The sequence below is a fragment of the Leopardus geoffroyi genome, chromosome C3, assembly GCF_018350155.1.
Source record: "Leopardus geoffroyi isolate Oge1 chromosome C3, O.geoffroyi_Oge1_pat1.0, whole genome shotgun sequence".
NCBI lineage: Eukaryota > Metazoa > Chordata > Mammalia > Carnivora > Felidae > Leopardus > Leopardus geoffroyi.
In genome coordinates, this window is record NC_059338.1 from 52,345,014 (window position 1) to 52,370,173 (window position 25,160).

Consider the following 25,160-nt stretch of genomic DNA (forward strand, 5'->3'; position numbering starts at 1 on the left):
AAGCTTAGTCAACGTGCTAACCCTCCGTACCTCAGCATGTGACCTCACTTGGAAATAGGGTCTTTCTAGAGATAACCAGGTCAAAATGAGGTCATTAGAGTGAGCCTAATCCAGTATGACTGGTGTCCTTATGAAAGGGGGAGTTTGGACACACACACACACACACACACACACACAGGGAAGATGATATGAAGACACACATGAAGAAGCCCACCATGTGCCTAGAACGCCGCGTCTATAAGTCACAGATTGACAAGGATTGCCAACAAACAGCTGAAGCTAGAGAGGTGAGGAAGGACTCTCCCCTACAGCTTTCCAAGAGAGAGCGAAGCCCTGCAGGCACCTTGATCTCAGACTTCGGAGCCTCCACAGCAGGGAGACAATAAATTTCTATTGTTTTAAACCACCCAGTCTTTGGTACTTTGCTATGGCGGCCCTAGGATACGAATACCGTTGACCCCTGAACAATGCAGGAATCAGGCACCTCAATTCTCTTCTGCTCAGTCAAAAATCCACGTGTAACTTTTGACTCATGAAAAACTTAATAGCCTGCTGTTGACCAGAAGCCTTACTGATAACACGAACATTCAAGTAACACATATTTTGTATGTTGTATCATATACTGTATTCTTCCAATGATACCTACTTTCCCTTAATTTTTTCAGGATTTCTAGGCTATATTTCTAAACTTTGAGTTTTTCCAAAGTGTCACGAATCTCAAAAAACTTTTCCAGTATATTTATTGAAAAAAAGCTGCACATAAGTGGACTGGTGCAGTTCAAATCCATGTTAAGGGCTAACTGTCTAAGCAATGAACAGAATAAAGACTCTCTGCTATGGAACTTACATTTTCCTCAAGGAGACAGACGATAAACAAGATGTGATAGTATTAGGAAGCCCAATGAGGCAAGATATAGGGTTAGAAAATGCTGAGCAAAAGCAGTTTGTGAGTTTAGACAGGGAGGTCAGGAAAGAGCCATCTCACTGGGAAGGTAACATTTGAACAAAGACCTAAACGAAATGAGGCAGCGGGCACGTACTGTCTGGGCACCTCATTCCACACAGAAGGAGCAAGTCCAAAGGCCCTGCTCCACATAGCCAGGGAAAAGCAACAGGACAGAGTCAGTGAGGGGCTGAGTGGCTGGAGGTGAGTCCAGGGAGGTAAGGGGCGAGTGGACCATGGATGGTGTCCAAGGTCACTATAATGACTGTGGCTTTTGCACTGAATGAGATAAGAAGCCCCTGGGGGTTTTGCACAGAAGAATGGCATGATCTGACCTAAATTATCAAAGGGTCCCTCTGGCTGCCAGAGACAGTACAGGCTATAGTAGGTCAAGAGTAGAGGTCACCTGGGAGGCTGTCCCAACAGTGCGAGAGAAGACAAGAAGGTGAACCAGTGTGGCAGGGATGAAGTCACGAGAAAGGCTGCACTCGGGAGATTTCAAATGTAAACCTGTCAGAATCTGCCGATGGGGCTGATGTGGGATACAAATCCACCCTTCCATCCATCCATGTTGATTTGAGACCCGAGAGATTTGCAGAATGGGGTGACCATTTACAGAGATGGACAGATCTGAGGGAGGGCAGGGTTTTCAGGAGAGGGCGGGGAGAATGGGACCAGGAATCTGCACCCGGACACTTTAAGTGGGAGAGCCCAGCTGTGAACCATTCCTATCTGCCGAAGACCCTGCCTGATACCACTGTGTCTCAGCAGCACTATCATCAGCCTTTTCTCATGGAAATAATCACAATAAATAAATAGCATCAAGTGTGATCTGAAAGGTTCCTGCCATCTGAATCCATACGCAGCAGGGGACTGGAGCTTGCAATGACAGCTGGAAACAGTCTCCTACGGTTCCTCTCGGGAGGCTGGCTGGGCAGACGTCACGGCAGAGGGCGGTGAAGTCAGGAGCAGACAGTGACAGGGCCTTGTCCCGGGCCTCTGCAGACTTGAGCAGGTTCTAAGAGGATGCTCAAGGGAAAGTGAGCACGAGAGAGAGAACTCGGTCCCCACCCTGGTCCCCCTTTTCTGTGCAAAGCATGATTCTGCACATGACAGGGAAGGAATGAAAAGAGCCTCCGAAGGTGACCCCTCCATCTGGGAAAATCTTGGTAGGTCGACCTTTCACTTACATGTGTTAGAATAAAGGGGAGCCCCACTTTGGGGTTGCCTGGGTGGCTTAGTCAGTTAGGCATCCGACTTCGGCTCAGGTCACGATCTCACAGTTTGTGAGTTTGAGCCCCAAGTCGGGCTCTGTGCGGAGAGCACAGAGCCTGGAGCCTGCTTGGGATTCTGTGTCTCCCTCCCTCTGCCCCTCCCCTGCTTGTGCTCTCTCAAAAATAAACATAAAAAGTTTAATAAAAAATAAAAATAAAAATGGGGAGCCCCACTCCAGAAGATCTAATCTACAAAACTGAGTATACAGAAGAAGCTAATTAAGAGCTCTAGGCTCAGCAGGAAAGTTTATTCCACTTGGGGTAGGGCATGGCATGCTCAGTCTCTGCTCAAACACCAACCTCACATGTCCCTGCTCCAGCCCACGGCAACGGGCATTAGCACTGACTCAGGAATGGGGACATTTAGAATGGAAAGTGAGGACGGGGGAAAAGAGCAAGGACACCCTGACAGTCCTGCCTCTTAAAGTCCCTGGTCCTCATCCTCTCCAAAGTGACCCACATCTGCACAACCCAAGGTCCCAGCGGTGCCTCCCACCATCCCTCCCTGCCCCAGACCAGTGCTTGGCCCCAGAGCTGCGGGACCCAGGGCACAGGCCTATGCTTTGGGGGTCAGGGCTGCCTTGTGCGTAGCCCTCTCAAGAGCCACCATGCCCATGTGAGTGTAACCAGCCTGGTGCATCTGGTTCCCTCAACAGTCCCGGGGCATTCGAGGAGTGGAGAAGAGCCAGGAAACGCATCTTGACTGTGAAGAGTACAAAGGTGGGAAAGAAAAACAGAATCCTCCCATGCCAGGGTCAGAGATGTAGCCCAGAGAGGAGATGTGACTTCTCCAAGGTCATGAACCCAGCTAAGAAGACTGGCCAGCCTCGAACTCAGGACTCTGCCCTTTCTCTCGATCCCCTAACAACACCCTGAGTCAGAAGGAGGGGCTTCGTGGGGCTGCTCCTCTATATGATAAATCTAAGGATGGGAACCAGATGCTACAACACAGAAGCAGGAGGACAGCCCTGGTGTTGGGACCCCGATGGGAGGCCACACTCCTGGTCCAGCTTAGCAGTACCAAAACCTCCCTCTCTGCCAAGAAGGGATGTGAGGATCATAAGCAGTTTTTTCATGGAACAAAGCCCTCCAGCAGCTGCAGACGCTGGCTGAGTCATAGATGAGTCATGGTGGGAGCCTCAGTGAGGAGACTGGCTCTTCCACCCAGCCCCCAACTCCCTGCCCACCTACTGGATGCTAGCAGCCCTGATGGGACCTTTCTCAGGGTCATGCAAGGTCAGAGAGATTTAAGACAAGACTTGGTAGACAGACTTTTAAGTTGCATGTGTTAGAATAAAGAGGAGCCCCACTCCAGAAGATCTAATCTACAAAACTAAGTATACAGAAGCAGCTAATTAAGAGCTCTAGGCACAGCAGGAAAGTTTATTCAACTTTATAATGAGATTCACCACCGGTTTGGGTAGGACATGGCTGTCCTCAGTCTGTGCTGGAACACCAACCTCATGTGTCCCTGCCCAGCCCATGGCCACAGGCATTAGGAACAGCTTTTTCCATTCACAATGGCTACTTCTGAATCATCCCTTTGGCATAGTGGAAAATGGCACAGCCAGAATCTAAAATCTATGGGCATATGAGCTTGGGGGCAAAGATGGGGGAAAGGGCCTACGCCCCTAGTTTGATAGTGAGTTCCTGGAAGGTGAGGCTTTCCTCCCGACTACCGTGGCCATGCATCCCAAGATCTTGTTTTCTCAAGCCTCCCCTACTGCCTTCACTGTGGCAATAAAATTATTCCACAAGCATTATTTGTAGAGAATGTGCCAAAGATGAATTCCTTTTCCTGCTCTCCTCTAGCTTTGCTTCTGGAAAGGTGGTGATTTGACCTCAAGCAAACCTAAGTTCAAATGCCATTCACTGGTTCACCCTGACTCTCCTAAATTCTGTAGTCTTCCATTTTCTCGCCTGTAAAATGGGAATAATAATGTTTACAATGCTATTATAAGGACTAAAGGTAATGTTTATCAAGCCCTGCAGCACCTAGAATAACAGTGGGTACTCAAATGACAAAAATCATTATTTTTCAGCCACCGGGTGTGCATGGGTGGCTGTGTGAGGCAGGAGCTCTGAATGTTGGCAGGAGTTCATCTTGAAACATGAAGGAATTTAAGAAGGCAAGTTTTAGGACTGGGCCATTTCAAACAGAGCAGTGTGTTTGGAAAGCAGTAAAAAGTGAACAAGATCCTCAGTGAAGCAAAATTGTTATTTCGTAGCATCATCAAAGGGAAAAGTTCGAAGAAAACTGTTAACACGTGAATATGCCAGGCTGTATGTTCCACTGCGCGTGGCAGCTTGTGAAATTACAACAAAGCAAGCAGTCCTTTGTTCCGTACTCACCATTGCAAAACGCATGCATCGGAGAAGTTATTAAGACTCATAATGATGTGAAAAAGAAGGACTTTAAACTTATTTAGTCTAACCTTTAATTTTACAGATGGAGAAACTGAGGACAAAGGGACAGCATCGCCTCCCAGTTAGTGGCCTGCTCGTCTTGTCATGTGACGTGAGGTGGCTGTGGAGGGTCCGGCAGAGAAGTCAGGGACACTCGCCGCTGAAGATGCTGGCCTGGCTGGTGTCTGCTACTCTGAAGTTGACCTGCTTCTGAAGCCTGGCCTTTGTGGGAGACGCTTCAGTGCACTCCGAGTGTCTTAACAGGGTGAGGATTTTCAATTGACCCCTTCCCTTTCGTGGATTAGTTCCACCGAGTGACTTGTTAAATGGAAAATACCTGAACTGTGTCATTTCCTCCCTGCGCACGGCTATGCTGTTCTTACATTCCAGGGTCTTCTTCTAGCTCATGAAATGCAAAACATTTTTTTTCCCCTTAAATTAATGAACAGTCTAGCCAGGTTTGAGAGTGTTTCCTGACCTCAGACATTATTGCCTCTTTTTTTTTTTTATGTTCATAGGGCACATGACACACATTTATTTGCTATCCAATAAAATATCCCATCCTGCGTTTAGAATATAATTGACAATAAAAACACTTCTTGAGTGTTCACATTCTAGTTGGGATAATATACTTGAAAGGTTAACCATCAATTCAAGGCCATGTGTGATTAAATGCTCCAAAAACTCAGAGGCAAAAATGGCTGCTATTTAATGTGGTCCTACAAGGCCTCAGTGGAGAGGCTAAGGTTGGAGCTGGGTCTGGAAGGATGAGTGATCTTATTGCTATGAGTCCCTGAAGGGCAAGGACCAGGACTTTCCAGCTGTGGAAGTATCTAAAGGGACCACGTCTCTAGTGCTCAGCTCTACTCTGCAATTCGTGTTTGTTGAATCAACTGATGGCTTGTATTAATTGAATTCCCCACTGAATTAATGGATAGCTAGAGATAACCGTGGAGGGCTTCCTAGGCTGGGGTAACAACATGAACAAACCCATCATGATGTAGAGATAAGCTTTCTGTGTTAAGAAACCCCAAGAACAGTCCAGCAGCAAGAAGGCTTCCCGTTCAGAAGTGGTAAGAGCAACGACCCAGTTTGGTTGGGTCCCTTGAGGCCAAGATAGAAGGGTTTCTGCATTATCCTAAGGCAATGAGGAGTCACAGAAAGTTTTCTAGTTAGGAGGTAAAAAGTATAAGAATTAACTAGAAACAATGGGTGAAAAGGTGAAAGTGGGATGCACTTTAGTTTTGTGTCCACCCAAGAGGAACTCATCCTGGGTTCAAATCCCAGCTCTGTCATTTCTTGGCTGGGCGATCCTACATTTAGCTTCTCAGTTCTTGTGGTTTTTCATATGTGACTTAGAAACAATAATAGGACCTACCACATGGCCACAGGGAGAACTAAATGAGACAATTTTCCAGAAGTAATTGTTAGTATAATGCCTGATGCATCGTGGGCTCTCAAGTAATTCAGAGCTGACGAGAAAGCCCCTGGAAACAAGGACCTCCTTGCCATTTCCCAGCCCCTACAAGTTTTCCACGAGTCCACCATTCGGGCCAGCTCCACAGTCTGTACTGTGTAGTTCATAAATTAGGTTCTATCTTCTCCTTCACGACTGGCCGACTAGAACTTTCACACTACTGATACGCAATCTGTTAGGCAACCGAAATAGCGAACTCAATTCTTGCACCATCTCACCAGCCCGACCAGCTCCTGCCAGGACTGCATTGAAAAGAACTAAAACACTTTTCAGGGAAGTCTCAGAATTCAAAAATCCCTTCTTGGCCAGCTTCAAGGATCAGCCTTCCCCAAGTGGCATCAGACTCCAGCTCACCAGTTCCCAACGTGGGCTGGCAGAACCACAGCTTTGCAGGAAACGCACCATTTCATATGGACTCAAGCATCAGCTAAAAACTGAAAATTACGCGGACTATCTTGCATGTATGACTACAAGGGTTGCAAATTCTTTTATGATTAATAAATCACAGTGTCAAATGTTACTGATTTATAACGTTTGTCATTATCTGTTATCTCGATCCACAGATGCTAAATATACCACTACTCCCATGTGAGAGCCTTTAACATCTTTTGACATTTTTAAAAATATTTTTAATGCTTATTTTTGAGAGAGAGAGAGAGAGCAGGGGAGGGACAGAGAGAGAGGGAGACGCAGAATCCGAAGCAGGATCCAGGCTCAGAGCCCGATGAAGGGCTTGAACCCACAAACTGCGAGGTCATGACCTGAGCCGAAGTCGGACGCTTAACCGACTGAGCCACCCAGGCGCCCTTCTTTCGACATTTTAAAGCAGAGTGCATGAGTGTGATCATCAGGAAAAAACACAGGAATGACAAGAAAAAAATTTTAGAACAACTTTCTTCGGTAATACGGAGTCGTGTGTCTAAGTCCAAGATAATGAATAAAATAACCCAGTGATTAAAGCTAATGAAATAAGCAGAAAGGTGTCAGAAATGGCCTTTCCCCTGGACTCCAAGATCCTGGGGGAGATTTTCAACAGCAAGAAACATTTCAAATAGAAGTGTTTACTTCCCTTCCCCTGCCCCACAAAATAGATGTCAGTACACAAAGAGACTCTCTCTACATCCCAGGGTTTTTATCCAGGGAGGACTCAGCCAAGAAAAACATCAGGAAGAAAACTTGAGAAATGTTCACAGTGCCTCCAAATAGCTCCTACCTGTGCGGCCGTTCAGGAGAATCGGCTTGCCCTCCAGTTCTCCCTTCATGGGGATGACAGTGATCCTATACTCTGTTCCAGGCTGTAGACCTGCAAACAAGCAGCCAGTGCATGATGAGTTCCGGCTCCAGAACCTCGCCCCCAGCCCTGCTCTCCCCCAGGGTCTCTCTTGTGAGGGAGCTGAGGGGCTATGCTCCTCACCTGAAGGCTAATCTAAGGCAGAGAAAGGGCGGCAGGACCGGTGGGATACGAGGCGTTGTCGAAAGGCTTATGGGGGAGCAGGGGGCCAGAGCGGATGAGGGCCTGATGGAGCTCCTTCCTTGGGCCACCAAGCACAGATCTCCCAGTTTTATTTACAGCCCGAGTGTTTTTCTGCCCCCAGCAATCCTTTTCCCTCAAAAGTTTCTTTTCTAATTAGCCTCATTGTATTCCATTATTTTCTTCTTTGCTCTGCCTTTTGCTGTTGTTGTTGCTTGTTATTTCTCTGTAGCAGCAAATCTGAATGACTGTTGTTCACGGCACCTGCACCGATATCCAGACGGGGGCAAAGTGCAGACAAATAGTGGCACGTGTGAGACACACCCACTGTTCTCTGCTCTACAATGCTGGGAACCTCAAAGATGTCCTTTCAAGATGCAACTCACAGAGCGGACAGCAGAATGAGGCCCCAGAGGAGAACTGAACCACAGCGCTAAGAAGCCTCAGGGCCCCCTCCCCTGCATAGGCCACTTCCAAGGGTATTCACAGGGGTATTCATGATTGTGTATTATTTTCCCTAAAGAGAGCCCTGAGAATTCTATAAGCTTCAGGAGCCACAAAACATGATCCAGCCCTGCAGGTCCCATTTCCTTAGCAACCATCAGATTTTCAGCACTCAGCAGATTCACTTGGTCAGTTGGGACAGGACATCCCCACCCAGGCCTCCCAGTATGACTCCCCATGCAACATGCCCAACAACCCAGTCTCTCTCTCTCATTCTATCTCTCTCTCTCTCTCTCTCTCTCTCTCACACACACACACACACACACACAGAGCTCTTCCAAAAGGAACATCTGTGCCACTATATCCACCCTGAGACACAGGCAGTTTTCAAGAGCACATCGGGCCTATGATCTGTTGACCAGGTGCTCTGAGATTCCAGTCAGCTCTGGGATGCTGGAGCACAGTCTGCAGGCCTACAGAATGGGCTCACATCTTGTAGTTTCCAGGGTCAGAGTTCAAGTGATTCCTAGGGCCCCAGGACCCTCTGTGCACACTGTCCCCACCTTGGCATCCAAGGCGAACATCTCACATGCCCAGTGTTGGCTCTTACCAGTGATGTCATATCGGCTCTTGGGGTCACTGCTCCTGGGCACGGTGACCTCAGCCACCTCCTGCCCTGTCAGAGGGCCATACTGAAGCTTGTAGTAGTCCACCTCAGTAGGGGGGTTCTCCCACTCCACATCCAGGGAGCTCTCAGTCTCCTCTGTCACCCACGCGGTGCCAAGCACAGCCGGATCTAGGGCAGGGGTCAAGGAAGGCAGGAGAAAGCAGTGAAGAGCAGAGGTCCAGCAGGTCTGTAACAGGCCATTGGCTACCAGGTCAGTGCCCTTTCTTGACACGTTGAGAGAGTGCTTCAGCCCAGGACACAGTCCTTAACAGGTGTCTCAAGACTACCAAAGTAGCAAATAAACTATTGGTCCTCACATTATCTATGGAGGGAAGACCATCTTCTGGGAAAGCCTCCTGTCTCCCATCCCTTCCCATCAGATGCCAGGCTGCCCCCCTGCCCAAGCTGCCGTGGGCCAAGTCCTGGGCCACACCTCTCCAACCAGCCATCCAAACCTCCAGAACCTCCAGATCCCAGATCCAACCAGTCATCCAAACCACCAGGCCCTGGGGGCAGACTGCTCTGAATGAAACACCCCCTTTAGCAGAAGTGACTCAAGAATCACAGAAGGGTCCCTCAAAGACTGCACCCCAGCATGAGGCACTCAGGCCCTCCCATGTAAAGTGTGGGAAACGTGTTTGAAATTTTAAAATTTTCTCGTCCTCTGTCTCCCAAATTATAGCTCCTTCCTCACCTCTCAGATTCTCCTATGAGGACTAACGCTAAGCCAAACTATATAGTAGTTTGGTGAACTTTAACTTGGTCCTTCTGAGGATCCTTCTTGCACTTTCTACCACAATTTAGACCTGGCGCCCTCAGCTGCCCAACCTGTCCAGCCTGCAAAAGAGAGTTATTGGGCCCATTTGTTCACAGCAAGTATTAATGGCTCAATGTTTCCCCCCTCCCCTAAGAAAACAATGGAATTATAATGATGAATACAAAAGAATGGATTCCTGGTGTGGCTCCAAGGGAAGAACTTTTGAGTGGTGGCTGGGGAGGGGACCTATTCTCTGGGAGTACTTTGCATTCCAAAGGCCGTATCCCAGGTGGATGTGGTCTGACCTGAAGTCTGGAACAGGGAAGACAAGTCCCTAGACTCCCCAGCCTTGCCCTTCTCCTCGGTCACATGCCCACCTTCACCACCTTGGCGGTGCTCCCACCTAGGCCTACTGACCACTTGTCAAGGACATGGGACAGAAAATCTGTGCATCAGGAAGGGGGTGAACATGGTGTTCTCAAGGTCCCTCAGCTCTGAATGTTCCTGATTCACTGTTATGAACAAAGAAGCTCACAGAACCTTTTCTCTGAAGAATTTCTTCCCACCTACTGGCTTCTACCTGCCAGCCTCCAGGCTCTTCCTTCGAAGGTGGGAATTCCTTGAGGGAACAGGTCAAGACGTGAGTAATGGAAGTGACTCAAGAATCACAGAAGGGTCCTACTCAGCTCACAAATGAAAAAGCGGAGACTTAATGAAAATATTCAAGATTATTTTGGGGATAAGTATCTCTCGGACTGAGGCTCCCCTGAGGAGCAAATAAGAATGGGTTTAACATGAATCAGATTAGACAGAAAGACAAGCTTCGCAGTTACAAGATTTTACAAGTCCCTAGAGCAGAAGCCAAGAGGGGTTACTAAGACTTTCAGAACAGATGTCTCTGCTCTTCATTGGGAAGCTTGGGGCACTGGCCTGTCTGAAGGCGGAGGCAGCCACAGACAAAAATGGGAGAAAGAGAAAAGCAGCCCAACAGTGGGGGGCTGGCCTGGTTCTCACTGGGTTGGCTTGGGTGTGCTCCCATTGAACATAAATGGTTGCACAGAACATCAATATCAGATAAGCCACTGTGTGGCCATGACAGATCAAGACAAAACAGGACCATTCTGTGATCGTGTGAGAACACAGACAAAAATGTGAACAATGGTCCAAACCACAAAAACGACTAAATATTCTCTCTCCTGATATGAGTGACTACCCTTTCTTTATTGATGATGGCTTTAGCCTCCCTCTAGTCTGTTCTTTCTAGATAAGGTTCACTAAGTTACCATAGAATTAACTCCCCTTCCTGACAGCATGCAAGCCAAAGCAAACCCCTGCTGGCTTTGACTTCCCCCAAATCACCTAAATACAAGTCCCAATTGTATCCCAGTCCTTTCTAAAGCTCTTACAGAGATGCTCACAGCCCCTGCAGTGAGCTGTCCCACCCCCAACAGTCAATAAACCCAACCTGCTCGACTCCAGAAGTGTTCCAAGGGGTCTATGGCTGGAGGGGGGTGACAAAAGCAATTGCAAATTGTGCTCCCAGGAGGACAGGTCCTTCATGGCCCCTTCCAATACAGAGCCATCCCTATCTCCACCGCCAAACAGGATAGGCAACTGAAATGTTTCTGCAGAGACATGTGCCCCAAACCCCATCCATCCAGGTCTTCCTGGATCTTTCCCCAGGAGTTTAGCAGAGGGTGGAGGCAGATGATTTTTATTAGCATCCAAAACACTATGCCTGGTACATAGTAGATGTTCAGTAAAACATGATGAGTGCATATATGGATCAGACTCACTCAAATAATAGGTTTCTCCAAGTCCTTGAAGATCTAAGAACTTTCATAAGAAAACAAGAAATTCTAAATAGTAAGCAGTGATGTCTGTCCTTCCAAACACTGTGGTAACATTAGGTGGTGTGCTAGAACCTCTGTCCCTCCAGATCCATCCTCTATCCTCTTGTCTCCCAGATTATGACCTCTATGAATTGTGTTAGTCAGATTCTCTTGCCCTCTGGATTCTAGTTAAGTTCAGCCAGTGAGTCACCAGGAGATCAGAGGGCAGGATAGAGAGTTTAGGCAACTGTTCTCCTCCCCTTCCCTCCCTCCCTTCCTTCTCCTTCCCTCCAGGTGGACTCTCTACCCAAAGCTGCATCTCTACCCAAAGCACCTCCTCAGGCAGCCCTCTCCCACAGCTCTTTTTGGGTTCCAATACCAACCTCCATCCCTGACCCTTCAGATTGGGGCGATCCCCACTGATGCCAGTCCTATAGTGTTTCGCCAGCCAAATCCTACCCAAGCCTCTTCGCTAGCTGTCTTCAATTACAGTTTGTTCTCTCTCTTTCCTGCTAAGATAAATCTGATGCAGGGGGCTTCAGCAAATCTTCACCCATCCCAGCTTGAACTTGCTGAATGGTTTCAAAGGCTCAACGAGGGCTTGGGTGTGCAGATGTGCTCCTTGGCTGCTTGTGTGTGGTGCAGGGCAATCAGACCTTACTATTCTCAGGGGGGCAGAGAAGTGCCCTTGAGCCCCAACCCAGCAGGCTCTATCACTGACTTGGAGGAGCAGAGAGAGGGGAGCAAGAACTGAGATTTTTCTCCAGAAACTAGGATTGCAGCAGCTACGCTTTTCAACCCCAAATCAGGGCAATGTTCTGAGTAGTTGAAGGGACGATGGAAGAAAGCATTTAAAATGGGGCCTTTCCTGGGAAACCTGGCCGCTTCCTCACCCGTGGTGGCAAGCAGATGCTGTGGGCGGCTGGAAACCTCCTTCTTCACGTTGCGCAGGGTAACCATGTACTTGGTGCCAGGCAGCAAACCAAGGATCTCATAGCTGTGCTGCTCCTTCGGCACTTGGATCTGCTTCCCAGAGAGCTCCTCTCCCAGGGGGTAGTAGCTGAGGAGGTAGTGGTCCACCTCGCTGGCCGGCTCCCAGCTCACCAGCAGGGAATCCTCCGTGCTCTTGAGCAGCTGCAGACCCTGGGGGGCCACCACTGTATGCAGAACAGGAACAGGTGTGCAGAGGGTGAAGCAAGCGAGGGGAGGGGAGATGCATAGCCAGTGTGTATTCACTAAACACCTACTATACACTTAACACTGTGGTGGCAAGTGTCAGAGCACAAAGAAGCCATGCTGAGCACCCCTCTGGACACCCCGCCCCACACACCCGCCGAAAGTTACGTGAGGGGGAGTTCACCCTGATCCGGTCATCAGCAGACACACACAGACACACACAGACACACACACAGCACCATCAGATCACATAAGATCAGTGGTCCCGCAACCTAGAATTTATTAATGAATGCCCACCCCAGGGCCCCACCTCAGGCCCGCCGAATCAGACACGCAGGCCGAGCCTGCAATCTGTGTTTAATAAGCCCTCTGGGGGCTCTGGAGTGCGTGGGCTGGACGTCGAGTCCCCCCCACCCCCCCTCCATGAGCACCAAGTGTAACAGGGTCTGAGGTTGCCCGCCCCCAGCAGGGAAAAGAGAGAGTCGGGCGTCGGCGCTCTCACCCTGGGCGCAGTCCGGGCCGCTAAAGCCCTCCTCGCAGTAACACTCGCCCGTGTCGCAGAAGCCGTGACCGCTGCAGTCGCCGGGGCAGCGGCGCTCGCTGCAGTCCTCGGACGTAAAGTCCTCGTGGCACCGGCACGCGCCGCGCACGCACACACCGTGGCCGCTGCAGTTCTCGGGGCAGGCGGGGTAGGCGCAGTCGACGCCCACGTAGGGCGCGTAGCACTCGCAGCGGCCGTCCACGCAGCGCCCATGGCCGCTGCACGCCCCGGGGCAGGCGGGCCGCTCACATGAGGCGCCCTCCCAGCCCTGCTCGCAGCGGCAGCCGCAGGTCTCGGGGGAGAAGGTCCCGTGGCCGCTGCAGTGGCCGTTGGCACCTGCCGGCGGGCGAGAGGAAGGTAGGCTGGAGGGGGTGCGGGCCGGCGAGTGGGCCTCTTCCTTCCCTGGAGCTCTGGTAAGAGCGGGCTGGTGGGCCCTGGGCACTGTCTTTGAAGGAGGGCAGGGCCCCTGCAGAAGACTGGGGTCCGCCCTTTTCGCCCCCTCTCCCCCCGACCGGCCGGACTCTGACCTGTGACATCCACAAACTGTGCCCTCCTTTTATGCCCCCAAAGCCACGGGAAGTCCCCTTCCCCTCCCCTTCTCATCCAAGTGCTCAGGTGAATTAGGGTTCCCTCTGCTCTAAACGGCAGTAATTACTTAGGACGTTTAAGAATGGGGGCGCAGCTTGGGGCGCCTGGGTGGCGCAGTCGGTTAAGCGTCCGACTTCAGCCAGGTCACGATCTCGCGGTCCGGGAGTTCAAGCCCCGCGTCAGGCTCTGGGCTGATGGCTCAGAGCCTGGAGCCTGTTTCCGATTCTGTGTCTCCCTCTCTCTCTGCCCCTCCCCCGTTCATGCTCTGTCTCTCTCTGTCCCCAAAATAAATAAACATTGAAAAAAAAAATTTTTTTTTAAAGAATGGGGGCGCAGCCTGGGCGTCCTCGCGCCAGCGCAGAAGCTCGTCTTGTCTTGGCTGGAGGTTGCAGGACCTAGCAAGGCCGGGTCCTTGGGAGATGAACCCAAACTGAATCCTGGCAAAGGGGGCCTCCAGAAGCTACAAACCGGCCGCGTCTCACTACGGGGGTGAGGGGCGGGAGAAGGGATCACCCAGGCTCCCCTCTCTGACCCCAGGCAGCAAGAGGCAGTTGGAGGCCCTGGCCCTTCAACAGCCCGGCTCCTGCTTCTCAGAACACCCTCTCTCTTTCCTAGAAACTTTGGACATGCAGGCTCCTCGGCGGCAATCCCGTGCTGTTTCATTCACGGCAGTGTCCCTGGTGCCTAGTTCTGTGTCTGGTACATAGGAGGCGCTCTCAACGGTAGCACTTCCTCCAGCATGAACAGGTACGCCAACATACCACTGGATACTCGGATCAGCTTTCGTAATTATCAGCTATGGGCCAGGGAACTTATGTACGGCATCTAGAGTCCTCAGAACTAGACTAGTGGATAGAGTTTTCCTAACTGGGCAGTTTAGAAAACTTCAGGAACTGACCCAGAGTCACACAACTAAAAAGCAGCGAAACCCATCTGTACCCAGTCCTGTCTAGCTCCAAGGCTGACCATCCTTCCTGCCTTTCCCACTGCTTCCCCTTCCAGTAGAGATTGGATCCACAGGTCAAACAGCGCCCAGAAGTGTAAACTCAGGAGTCCAGACTCCCTTTCAGGGTTGCCAGTCCCTCAGCACCTGGGTAGCTCAGTTGGTTAAGGGAGCGACTTTGGCTGGGGTCATAATCTCACAGTTCGTGGGTTCAAGCCACTCGTCGGGCTCTGTGCTGGCAGCTTGGAGCCTGGAGCCTGCTTCAGATGCTGGGTCTCCCTCTCTCTTTGCCCCTCCCCCGCTCACACTCTGTCTCTCAGAAATGAATAAACGTTAAAGATTTTTTCTACAAAGAGTTGCTGGTCCCTCTCTACTGAGGCTTGCAGATGCTTCCTGGAGCTAGTGTCGAAGATGAGACCCCCACCCCACCCTCAGAAAACCCAGAGGGAGGTGGGAGCACACCAGACCCCCACAGGACATCTGGCATGTGGAAGGCGCCCGTTAGTTGTTTGTTGAATGAATACCAGATGGTAAAAGCTCACCGGCAACTCCTCGGCAGCAGCGCTGAACATCACACCGCTCCTTCACCTCCGCCATCTCTTCCTCCAGCTTCTTGACTCGGGCCAGGAGGGCTTGGACGCTGCCTGCCAGCTCACAGTCCTTCTGTGGCGTCTGCAGGCGGATGTTGTGCCTGAAGATGATGTTCTGTTCCTCGGCCCCCACTGAGGCCAGGAGCGAGGCCCCATCGTCACTAAGGGGCTGGGGGTCAGTCTCGACCTGGACCAGAGCGGACTTGGGCACATCAATCTTGTAGGTGTGGCTGACAGTAACCTGTGGCTCCTTGTCACTGCAGCCCTGAGGCTCGAGGGTGGCCGGGGCTGAGGCCACCAACAGCACAGAGCCAAAGAGGAGCCCCAGAGGGAAGCAGAACATCCCCCGGAGACCCATCCTTGGGGAGACAGGGAGCAGATGCTCTCGGAGACCTGTATCCAGAAAAGATGCAAACGAAAGCCATGAAGATTTGCTGGTGGAAATTGCCCTTTATAGTGGATTCGAAGAGTCCACAGGAAGCTGAGAACCCAGCAGAACTACATCCTACATCTCCTAAGGATCCAAACTAAATTTTGTATTCTTTCTCCTGCTTCCTGTCTTTGCTTACACGTTCACTCCCTGGGAGACCCTCCTCTTCACCTCTAATTCAATACTCATCTGACGAATAGTGACAAGGAAAACAATTGCGACCCACCAGGCTTTGATCTCCCCATCCCTGATCTAAACCACACACCGAGTAATACCCTCCCCATTAACACCACCTACAGAACAGCCGTACCTAGAGAGCATGCTGTGTGCCAGGCGCTGTCCTAAATGTTCTGCGTTGATTACCTTATTCGAGCCTCACAACAATGCTTCGCAGAATATACTATTACTACCCCATTTTGCAGATACAGAAACTGAGACTCAGCTCCCTAAAGTGACTTGCCCACAGGCAAACAGCCAGGATGGCCGAATTTGAATCCAGAGACCATGCTCATCCCCACTTTGTCACGCTGCTTTGCACACGTGAGGAAACCAAGGTTCAAGGGACTGAGCAAGTTGTCCCAGGTGCCACAGCCAGGAAGGGCAGAGCCTGTCCTCAGACCCCAGGCCAGGGTCCTGCTCACCACCTCTGCCTGCGAGCCAGCCAAAGATGAGAACTTCTAATACAAATAATTCTTCCATGAAGTCTTCTCTCATGCCCCCCCCCCCCCCCCCCCCCGCCCATCTCACTACAGCTGGAAACTACTAGCTCTCCTGCTGAGCATTCCGAGAAATGTATTGGTTCCTCTGTGAGTCTCTTCACGGCCTACCTTGTGTTACAGTTACTCTTGTATGCCATTTGTCTCCCCATGAGGCTGTCAGCCTCTTAAGGACAGGACCCAAGGCTGGTCCCTCCCGGAGCCCTCCCAAGGCAGGAGCAAAGAGCCACCCAAGCCAAGGGGTTCAGTCACCCTCAAATCCATGCTCAGTGGCCTGGTTTGTCAGTCAGGCCGGGTCACCCTGGCAGGAGCAGGCGATTAGGTTTCGCCTCTGGTTTGGCCCCCAGGAGGTGTGAGCCTTCCTCCATCAGTGTGGAGAAGGACCTCTGTCTCCAGCTCCTATCCAGGATGGCACGTTCTTGACCACTATCAGACCGAGGCCGGGCAGACACAGGAGACCTAGCCAGTGCCTCACATTCGCTCAGGGGCACTCACTCACCAGAACACCTCTCAGCTGGGCTGTCACGGCCCCCCTTTGCTAGAAACCGAGCTGCAGGGCTGCCTCTGGCCAATGGGCTTCTGTGACCAACTTACAACTCGTAAGCATTTGTACCGAGACTGAAGTCAGGAAGCCTTGTCCTTTCCTGGAGGTGATGTCCCAGTCAAGCCCAGGCTCTCCCTCCCCATTATAAGAGGCAGTGACAATGTGCTGGAAAAACAAATCAGGTCCTAGGTGTCTAGCCTTTCAAAGGCTCCTTATCCTCTTGTTAACCATCATCCTCTGGTAAAGTGGGAATGATAACACCTGCTTCCCGCATTGTATGAGGAGAGCGCTTCGCGCCATGCCAAGCACACGGTAAGTGCTCAATAAATGAGGTTTGGGTTTTAATCAACTACTGAGTATGACTTCCTTTTCTTTCTCACCTTTTCTATCGTGAAGGGTGATATCTATCCTGAAAAGAGCATGCAACAAAAATGGTGTCATTTTTAGTGAATTGTTACAAAGGCAACAGCCAGGGAACCACCACCCAGCTTAAGACCTAGAACGTCGCAAGCCTCCGGAAGCCCCCCACAGGCCCTCATCTGATCCTGTCTCTTTTCCCTATCAGTAGTCAGAGTCAACCATCCAAAGAGTCGACCTGGGCAGGTAACTCTGTTGGTCAGAAAAGGAAGAAAGCCTCGTTGAGCCAAAATCTCATACTTTGTAGGAGTCATCTTTTCTAAGAGTCCTCATTTATTTAGTTTGAAGAAGTGGAGGATGAAGGTCCCTGGCAGCATTATTATTAGAAGTGACAATAAAAACATTACAAGAATACTATATGTTATTTGTCAAGTTGCTGCTTGGTGCCAGGCATTGGCCAGGTGCATTAATCCTCGTAATTAAACTCCACAGCTGCTAAATAAGGTCAGGGCCAGTCTGCCTACCCTGGGTGAGGAGCCAGATGTGAAAGGCAAAGTCACTTACCGGGGGGTGTCCAACCAGTAAGTGGCCCAGTCGGGATTCAACACTAGGTCCATCTGATTGCAAGCCTGCACTTGCTCTATGTCAATACAACATTCTGACGCTAATAACACGCGAGCTCAGGATGTACCTTCCCTATGCAATTCCCTCCTTTGGCCTGACGCCCTGTGTGTTGGGCCCAAGGGACGTGCTACCACTCTGAACTAAACAGTAGCCCCAAAGGAGAGTTCTTCTTCATATCACCCCGTAGCCCCCCTCACTCTTCCTTGGCTCTTCCTGTAATCCAAAGCATGCGTTATTGCTAATCATAATCATCATAGCTCACCTTTTCTGAGCACTTACTATGTCCCAGGAACTGGACTCAACACCCTGCAGACATAATAGTCAGTGGGACATTTCTTGTTGGCGTGGGATTTGGACAGTGGGTGGTAAGTGCCCACACATTTTTTTAAATTTTTTATGTTTATTTTTGAGAGAGAGAGAGAGGGCGTGCACAGGTGAGGGGCAGAGCGAGCAGGAGACACAGAATCCGAAGCAGGAGACACAGAATCCGAAGCAGGCTCCAGGCTCTGAGCTGTCAGCACAGAGCCCGGCGCGGGGCTCGAACTCACGGACCGCGAGATCATGATCTTAGCAAGTCAGATGCTTTACCAACTGAGCCACCCAGACACCCCAGTGCCCACACATTTTAAAGAGAGACATTCTACTGGATCTCTTCTGCAGGCAGGTTGGTCTGAATAGGAGGTAGAGGGCAAAAAGACCAGTGTCTGCCCCTTGCCCAGAGGAATTCAGAGGCGGGGGGTTGCCTAGAACAGCCTGCATAGCAGAGATTGGAGGGAGGCTACAGTAGGAGAGACCTGCACCCCAGAGTTTGGGGAGACAAGACTATGTTAAGTCCTGCCGTAGGTCATAGTCCTGTGTAAATCTATGCAACTTACTATGGGAGGGGGGAGCAGAGCTGAGGGGCAGCCCCCTGGCTCAGCAGGAGTATGCTTCCCCAGTGGACAAACCACAGGAGGAGGTTCCCAGGAGGTAGAATGAAGACCGTCTAAAAAACCCAGGACAGAGTCGCACAAGAGGGAGCTGATGGAGCCAGCCCTGGGAGCAGCTGCCACAAGGGCATCGGAAGGAACTACGATGGCTCTAACTAGGTAAAAATCCCTTTTCCCTTCTCTCTGACTCCCCTCCCTGCTGGTGACCTGGAGAAGCCAGAAACAGCCGGGCAAGTTGGGGGAGGCAGTGGAGGAAGGAAGCCACCAGGCTCACCACCTGCCCCCTGGCGTGTCTGTGGACTCAGGCCCAAGCTGGGTGAAAAGAAAACATGTGGCCTGGATAGGAGATTGAAGCTCTCATATTGGACGGACATGTCCTTCACAAAAGGGTTTTCTTCCAATACCAAAAATAACCAGAAAAGCTCTGGAATCTGCTTGAGATTTTAATCAGAGGATGGGGTCGGGGGGTGAGGAGGGCCAGGAGAGCAAGTCGGAAGGCAGGTATAGGATAAAAATAATAATATTTCAAGGGGTGCCTGGGTGGCTCAGTTAAGCGTCAGATTCTTGGTTTTGGTTCAAGTCGAGATCTCTCAGTTTGTGAGTTCGAGCCCCGCATTGGGCTCTGCACTGGCAGCACAGAGCCTGCTGGGATTCTTTCTGTCTCTCCCTCTCTCTCTGCCCCTCCCCTGCTGGTGCTCGCTCTCTCTCTCTCTCTCTCTCTCTCTCTTTCTCTCTCAATAAATAAGCAAAAACTCAAAAAAGATAAGATATTTCACAATTGCTATCTTCAAAAGTTCAACACAATGGTAGCACAGTTACACGCATAGCTGTGTGTTCACTCCCCGAAATGGGGACCGAGGCTCAGGGACATCAAGCAATGTGCCCTTGATTATGCAGCAGAAGTGCAAGGCTGCAGATTCAAACCGGTCTACACAGTGTCCACTAACTGAGCTTAAGCCCTGAGCACCTCTGTCACCCCCAATAACCACACACATTGATCTCAAAGCAACTTCTTTGAATGGAGTTTTCGCTGTCCCAGATCCCCTTCCCAGGCAACAGTGGAGCTAGAAAAGCAGACTGAGACTTCTCTGCCCACTCCTGCCATCCAAACCCCTCCCCCACCCCATGGCTCACTATTTTCTGAGACGCAAATGGAGCGCAGATGGGTTTTTGAAGAAGTTCTGCACGAATGCAAAACAGCTACAGACTCTTGCCATAAACCGCAGCAAGGCTGTGCAAAGCCCAGTCTCACTGTGTTTGTTTTGGGAAGCCTGGAATATGAGAAACCCCAGAAGCCCTCGTATGAGCCCTCCGTGTCGCCCGTCCTTCTGCCGCCTGTCGCTTGTAACAAGATGTCCTCGCTAATTGCAGCCTCTTGGATTCCCCCAGTTGAGCTCAGATTTCCCTGGGCAGGGTGATTGTTGGAAAGAAGATGGGAGGGAGGGATCTGCGACCTAGCACTTCTGTCAAGTGTAATGAGCGAGAGGAGAAGCCTGCTGTCTTTCCTTCCAGCACGTGGCAGGAGAGACTTGCTTTGTGTAAGAGCAGAAGGAAGGGATGACCTCACCAAGGCTGCTAGCATGCACAGCCGACCACAGACAGAGCTATGTCAGAGTGGGGAGGGGGCGGACAGGGCAGCAAATGTCACCAAGGAAAATGCAGGATAAGTTTCCGAATGGGGATGATTTTTCTGTTGAGGAATCATTTGGTAAATGCTGTAGGAATGTCTGCGATAAAGGGGGTTTACATGCGAGGAATGTGCCTGCAGGAAACCACGGGAAACCAGGTGTCCACAAGAATCAGTCTCATTGACTCCAATCTCGTCTTTAATTCTGGCTGCAGAAGGGGTGGGAGGGGTGTGGGGAAGTGGCAGGCAGAGGCATACTAAGACTCAAGACAAATGCTGCCTGGCATTGCTTTTTCGAGAAAGGCTCTTTAAGGAGTGTGCTGCTACCATCAGCTGGGTGGACAGTCCTGGTTCTGCCCTGAAAGACACACTGATGTCACAGGGCTCTACATCTGTGCTCTATTCATTCTCTCTTGATGGCCACATCCACCCTTGTGACTTCAATTTCCAACCAACCACAGATAGCCCCAAAATCTGTATGTGAGTTCCTCAGCCGGACATCCTTGTAAATCTCGGGCATGGTAGTGACCATGAATGTGTTGATTCCCTCTGTATTTTCAGCACAGTCCTGACGAAGGTAATATTTTGTGTATCAAGTAGTAATCCTCCCCTAGGTTTTTTGTGTATGGGTTTATTAGACGGTGGTGACTGCCAAGTACTTTATAAATATTATTCTCACTTAGTCCTCAAAATCCTGGGAGTCAATTGATACCATTCTTTGTAACAGGTGTTCAGAGAGGTTAACTAGCTTGCCCAAGGGCACAGAGCTAATAAGCAACAGAGCTGAAATCAAACACCAGGTCTGTCCACTCTCCCTGTGTTCTTCATCTTTCTGCTATATGTACTGCCCGCCCCTCAAAAAAATCCAGTGAGAAGAATACCAACTGTGAAAAATAAACCAATGTCCTCTTGCCTATCATATTTAAGAGAGGGGTTCTTCTGCTGGAAAGAAAGAAAGAAAGAACAAAAGAAAGGAAGAAAGAAAGAAAGAAAGAAAGAAAGAAAGAAAGAAAGAAAGAAAGAAAGAAAGAAAAGAGAAGAGACAAGACTCAGGGCTTACCAGGTGCTCATTTCAAAATGAACTGCCCAGTAACTAAATCCTATGCCTGTACTCCCTCTGAGCAGTGCCAAGGATGATCTCCTAGAAGAACAATTCGTTTTCCACCCCCCACAAGGAGGTTAAATCATGATCACTTCTCATGAAATTCTGGAGAACTTCCTTCCCAAGAAATACAAAGCAGACCAAGACTTCTGTCTGTAGGGGCAGATGTCAACCAAGGCTTGGCCAAAGGAGAAGGATGGACCCTCAGTCCCAGATAGTCCTCTCCTATCCTAAGGCTGATGGTCTCCATGTCACCTCATTGTCTCCAAAGAAGCACACACATCCTGGTAGGAAATAAAATATACAGCTTACAATGAAGAGAGTGGCAGCCAATTTCTAGCCACCATTACAGATCTTTCTACTTAAATTCAGGGCTTTCTTTGGTTCCCTTATTACCTCATCCTGCTTTTACAATTAACCACAAGCAAATGAGAGCACTGCTTTGGGTTTTAGAAAAATCGTATCATCCATTTCCAGTAGAGTCACTTAAAAAGATATTCTGTCCCCAAATGACAGGGTGGACATCATTGAACCATGAAGGAAAGTGAAGATGGTGGCTAGGGATGCACTGATGTCATAAATGTCACCTGGCATTTGTTAATCCTTCCCCAAACTCTCTTGGGCATATTCTGCCAGTGATCTACAACCTGGGCCTTGGGTGACCCCAAGGTCTTCTGACCCAGTACTCAGTCCAGGAGAGCAAGTTCTTGGGTGCCTGGCTCAACTCATCCTCAGCCTACCGATTTCACCTCTGGATCTTTTTCTCTTTTAGTAATGTGAGCATGTGAGATGCACAAGACAGTACTCTTTCGGCTAGGTCATACTACAGACAAGCCAAATACATGTGAACACTTATTGCGAGGCCCTGTGACCCTGAACCCTCTGCAGAGGTATTCTATACAGGATAGAAGATACCAAGTGTGGGTGAGAATGAAAAATTGGTTTCATGGGATAAGGCTTAATATGGTGGCATTTCAGGCATCATTAGTTGCGCCCACTCCTCCGGGTCAGTGGACCACAACAAGCGAGTGCCCAAGAAGTCCTTGTAGATGACTCTCACTGCCACACAAGACCTCTTTTCCTGAAGAGCTCTTTCCACCAAATCTTCCCATACACCACAAGCTAGAAAAGCTGACACACGGTGTCTCTGACTCAGCTTCAACATTCAATCACCTTTTCACAGGTGGTCACAAGCTGCCGTGGTTGTTTTATTCCATCAACCGAATATTAGTCTACCTTACGGGAGCTCAAATGGGGTGGTGACAATGGTAGTTACCACTTTCTAAGCTCTTATGATGTGCCAGGCTCTGTGCTAAGCTCTTCTAAAGCTTTTCCTGAGCATCAGGCAAAGGCAAAGATGTCCGTTGACACCATGGGAATGAATTCCTTCCTCATATAAAGCCCTTCCTTTTACTTTCACTGGAATGCACAGGCTCGTGCATAGTGAGAAGATAAAATGGGCACAAGGGCATAAATTCGGAGACCTGCCTCCCCCACATCCAACCATACACCCAGTCTCCAGAATGCCTAAGCATCACGTTAGACACACAGGTGTAGGGGGCTTCACATGACAAACTCTGTTTCAACTGAAGGATAATGAAGAGAGGCATATGAGAAAAATATTGCCTTTCCTATCTTTGGTTTAACGTGTGGTTTTCCACAGATTGAAGTAATTTTAAAGTTCCAGCCTTCTTCCAAAGAAGGTGAGTTCCATCCGCACGCTCTGGGTCTCTCCTTGAGACCAACAGCACTTATTCAGACAGTGGCTGGTTGACATTAACAGCGAGTCTACTGTGGTGAGACCCTATCCGGGGATCAGGCTCGAGATCTTAGCATCACCAGCTTGCTGACTGGTGGCCCCAGATGCTGCTACGGAACCTAAACCATGATCTCATATCTGTATCCAGATCCTATAGGAGCCAAGGCTCTGGAATGAGTGGTGGATGGACAAGAGTTTCCACTGGATCTGGGCATGATTTCTACAGGCCCCTTCTCAGGAGCAGACCTCAGTCTACCCTATATTTCAAACCACAGAACGGTGCTGGAATAGAAACCAGAAGCCACAAGACGATCTGAAGTCATCCTGTGTAATTTTCCCTCCTTTAGCATTCAGCTGCAGCCACAAATTTGGGGACATAGCAGGATTCAAAGTTGCATGAAAGAATGTCTGGTTTGGGAGAGCAGGGGAGTACCCCTAGGAAAAAAAATGGTAACTGATGTTAATACTTCCTATTTCTTCTGGAGATTGTCTCCCAGCATTGTCACCTTGACTCTGAGTCTCCAACAAACATCTAAATGCCAAAAAACACCAATTCTTCCCATGCAGATCCTGTGTTTCGGCAGCCACCTGTCTATGGCCATGGCTAAGCACGTGTCACCTGCTACCTCAGTGGTACTCTGGCTCCTGGAGGAGCCTATGGGCATTAGGCACTGTGGCTAACCTAGTTTGTTATTTTTATGTTAGGATTTGTTCTTTTTTAAATGCTCATGTCAGCAACTCCAGTTTTGTGTTTTTAGGTGACTGTTCTCACTCATTCCTTCTCCATTTCCTCAGGTCTCTCCTGACCACAAAAATAAATAAATAGGTACATAAATAAAAAGACCCCGAGAACTAGTCCAGCACATAGTTTCTTGAAATGCTTTAATATGGGTGTTTTCAAGGCATTTCAAGGGTCATGGCATGGGAATTTGGGGGAAGTTATAAATAAGAAATAAAACCTATAAAATAAGAAATAAATACAAATAAGGAATAAAACCTATAAAATTAAATGTTTGAAAAAACTTCAAAACTCTTAAGTGCATTTGCAAACATCATCTTACTTGGCATATCCAAATTTCAAAAAAAGGGGAATGTTAGGACAGTTTCCTGATCACATCGAAAATGAAAGCTTTGTTTCAGGATTTTATTAAAAAGTGAGATGTAAGAAAGCTTACCAAAAAGTGAGGGCTTTGACATTGTAATAAAGAAAAAAAAAAAAAGTCCGCAAAGAAACAAGAGATGAGGAGGCCACGAAAAACTTAAAGGAAATATCGTATGTAAAAATCTGTTACTCCAGGCAGAAATTCCCCTACAACACAGACTGCACGTGGCCAGGTAGGAAGGTGATTGTACTCAGTCCCTGTCGGGTATCCAGTATACTGCTGACTAAGGACACGTTACTTGGGTCCTGGCAAATATTTCCTAATTAGGTTTAGGCAATGACATTGCCTGGGATTTTCAGCTCAGGAGCTCATGCCCAGCTGGCCATCACCCTCCCGCTCACAGGTAAAGCCCTCAGGACTTCTTACCTCAGAGGCTGCTGGGCACCACTTCCAACACTTCCCCCAGGGACTGGGCCCCTCGGGCTGCAGAGCTTGGTGCTTCTCTGTCCCTCCTTCTTTCCCCTCCTCAGCTTCCCTCCCTGGATTTAAATCCCATCCAGGCCAGAGGAGGAGCCAATGGGGACTCCTGGGTGTTTCCCTGTCTTCCCGGCAGTGACTCGGTTAAGAGATAATGAGCAATTCCTTCTTATTCTAACTAGGGAAGAAAAAACGTACACATTTCCCCCTTCTTTTTTACATCCGTTACACAGCAGCTAAAAATACTGGTGACTGTTTCCATTTAAGTAGATCCAGAAAAAGGTTATTAAAAGAGTTTGCATGTCTCCTGGCCAGGAGCTGGCTCTTTGGATTTGCAAGAGATTTTCTAAAGTCTCTCTTTTTTTTTCTGTTTCAAGCAACAT

At 49.5% G+C, this 25,160-nt stretch overlaps 1 protein-coding gene and 1 long non-coding RNA gene across 6 annotated transcripts in view; one reads left to right on the forward strand and one right to left on the reverse strand.

The window, feature by feature from the left end:
- The window catches only part of TNN (tenascin N), a 63,548-nt gene extending 38,695 nt beyond the window's left edge, over window positions 1–24,853 (reverse strand). For 4 of the 5 annotated variants that reach the window (XM_045452828.1, XM_045452829.1, XM_045452827.1 and 1 more), the window contains exons 1-6: window positions 24,727–24,853; window positions 15,062–15,502; window positions 12,950–13,324; window positions 12,165–12,428; window positions 8,626–8,811; window positions 7,314–7,403 (exon numbers count right to left, since the gene is read on the reverse strand). In XM_045452828.1, the coding sequence (XP_045308784.1) occupies window positions 7,314–7,403; window positions 8,626–8,811; window positions 12,165–12,428; window positions 12,950–13,324; window positions 15,062–15,467 (1,321 nt within the window). In that variant the 5' untranslated portion in view covers window positions 15,468–15,502; window positions 24,727–24,853. The remainder of the gene's footprint in view (window positions 1–7,313; window positions 7,404–8,625; window positions 8,812–12,164; window positions 12,429–12,949; window positions 13,325–15,061; window positions 15,503–24,726) is intronic. The other variant, XM_045452832.1, reaches the window with a different exon arrangement.
- Window positions 13,237–15,223, forward strand: LOC123585047. The gene is made up of 3 exons (XR_006705870.1): window positions 13,237–13,345; window positions 14,192–14,323; window positions 15,129–15,223. It is a non-coding gene; the product is annotated as an uncharacterized LOC123585047 (long non-coding RNA).
- Window positions 24,854–25,160: the final 307 nt, after the last annotated feature.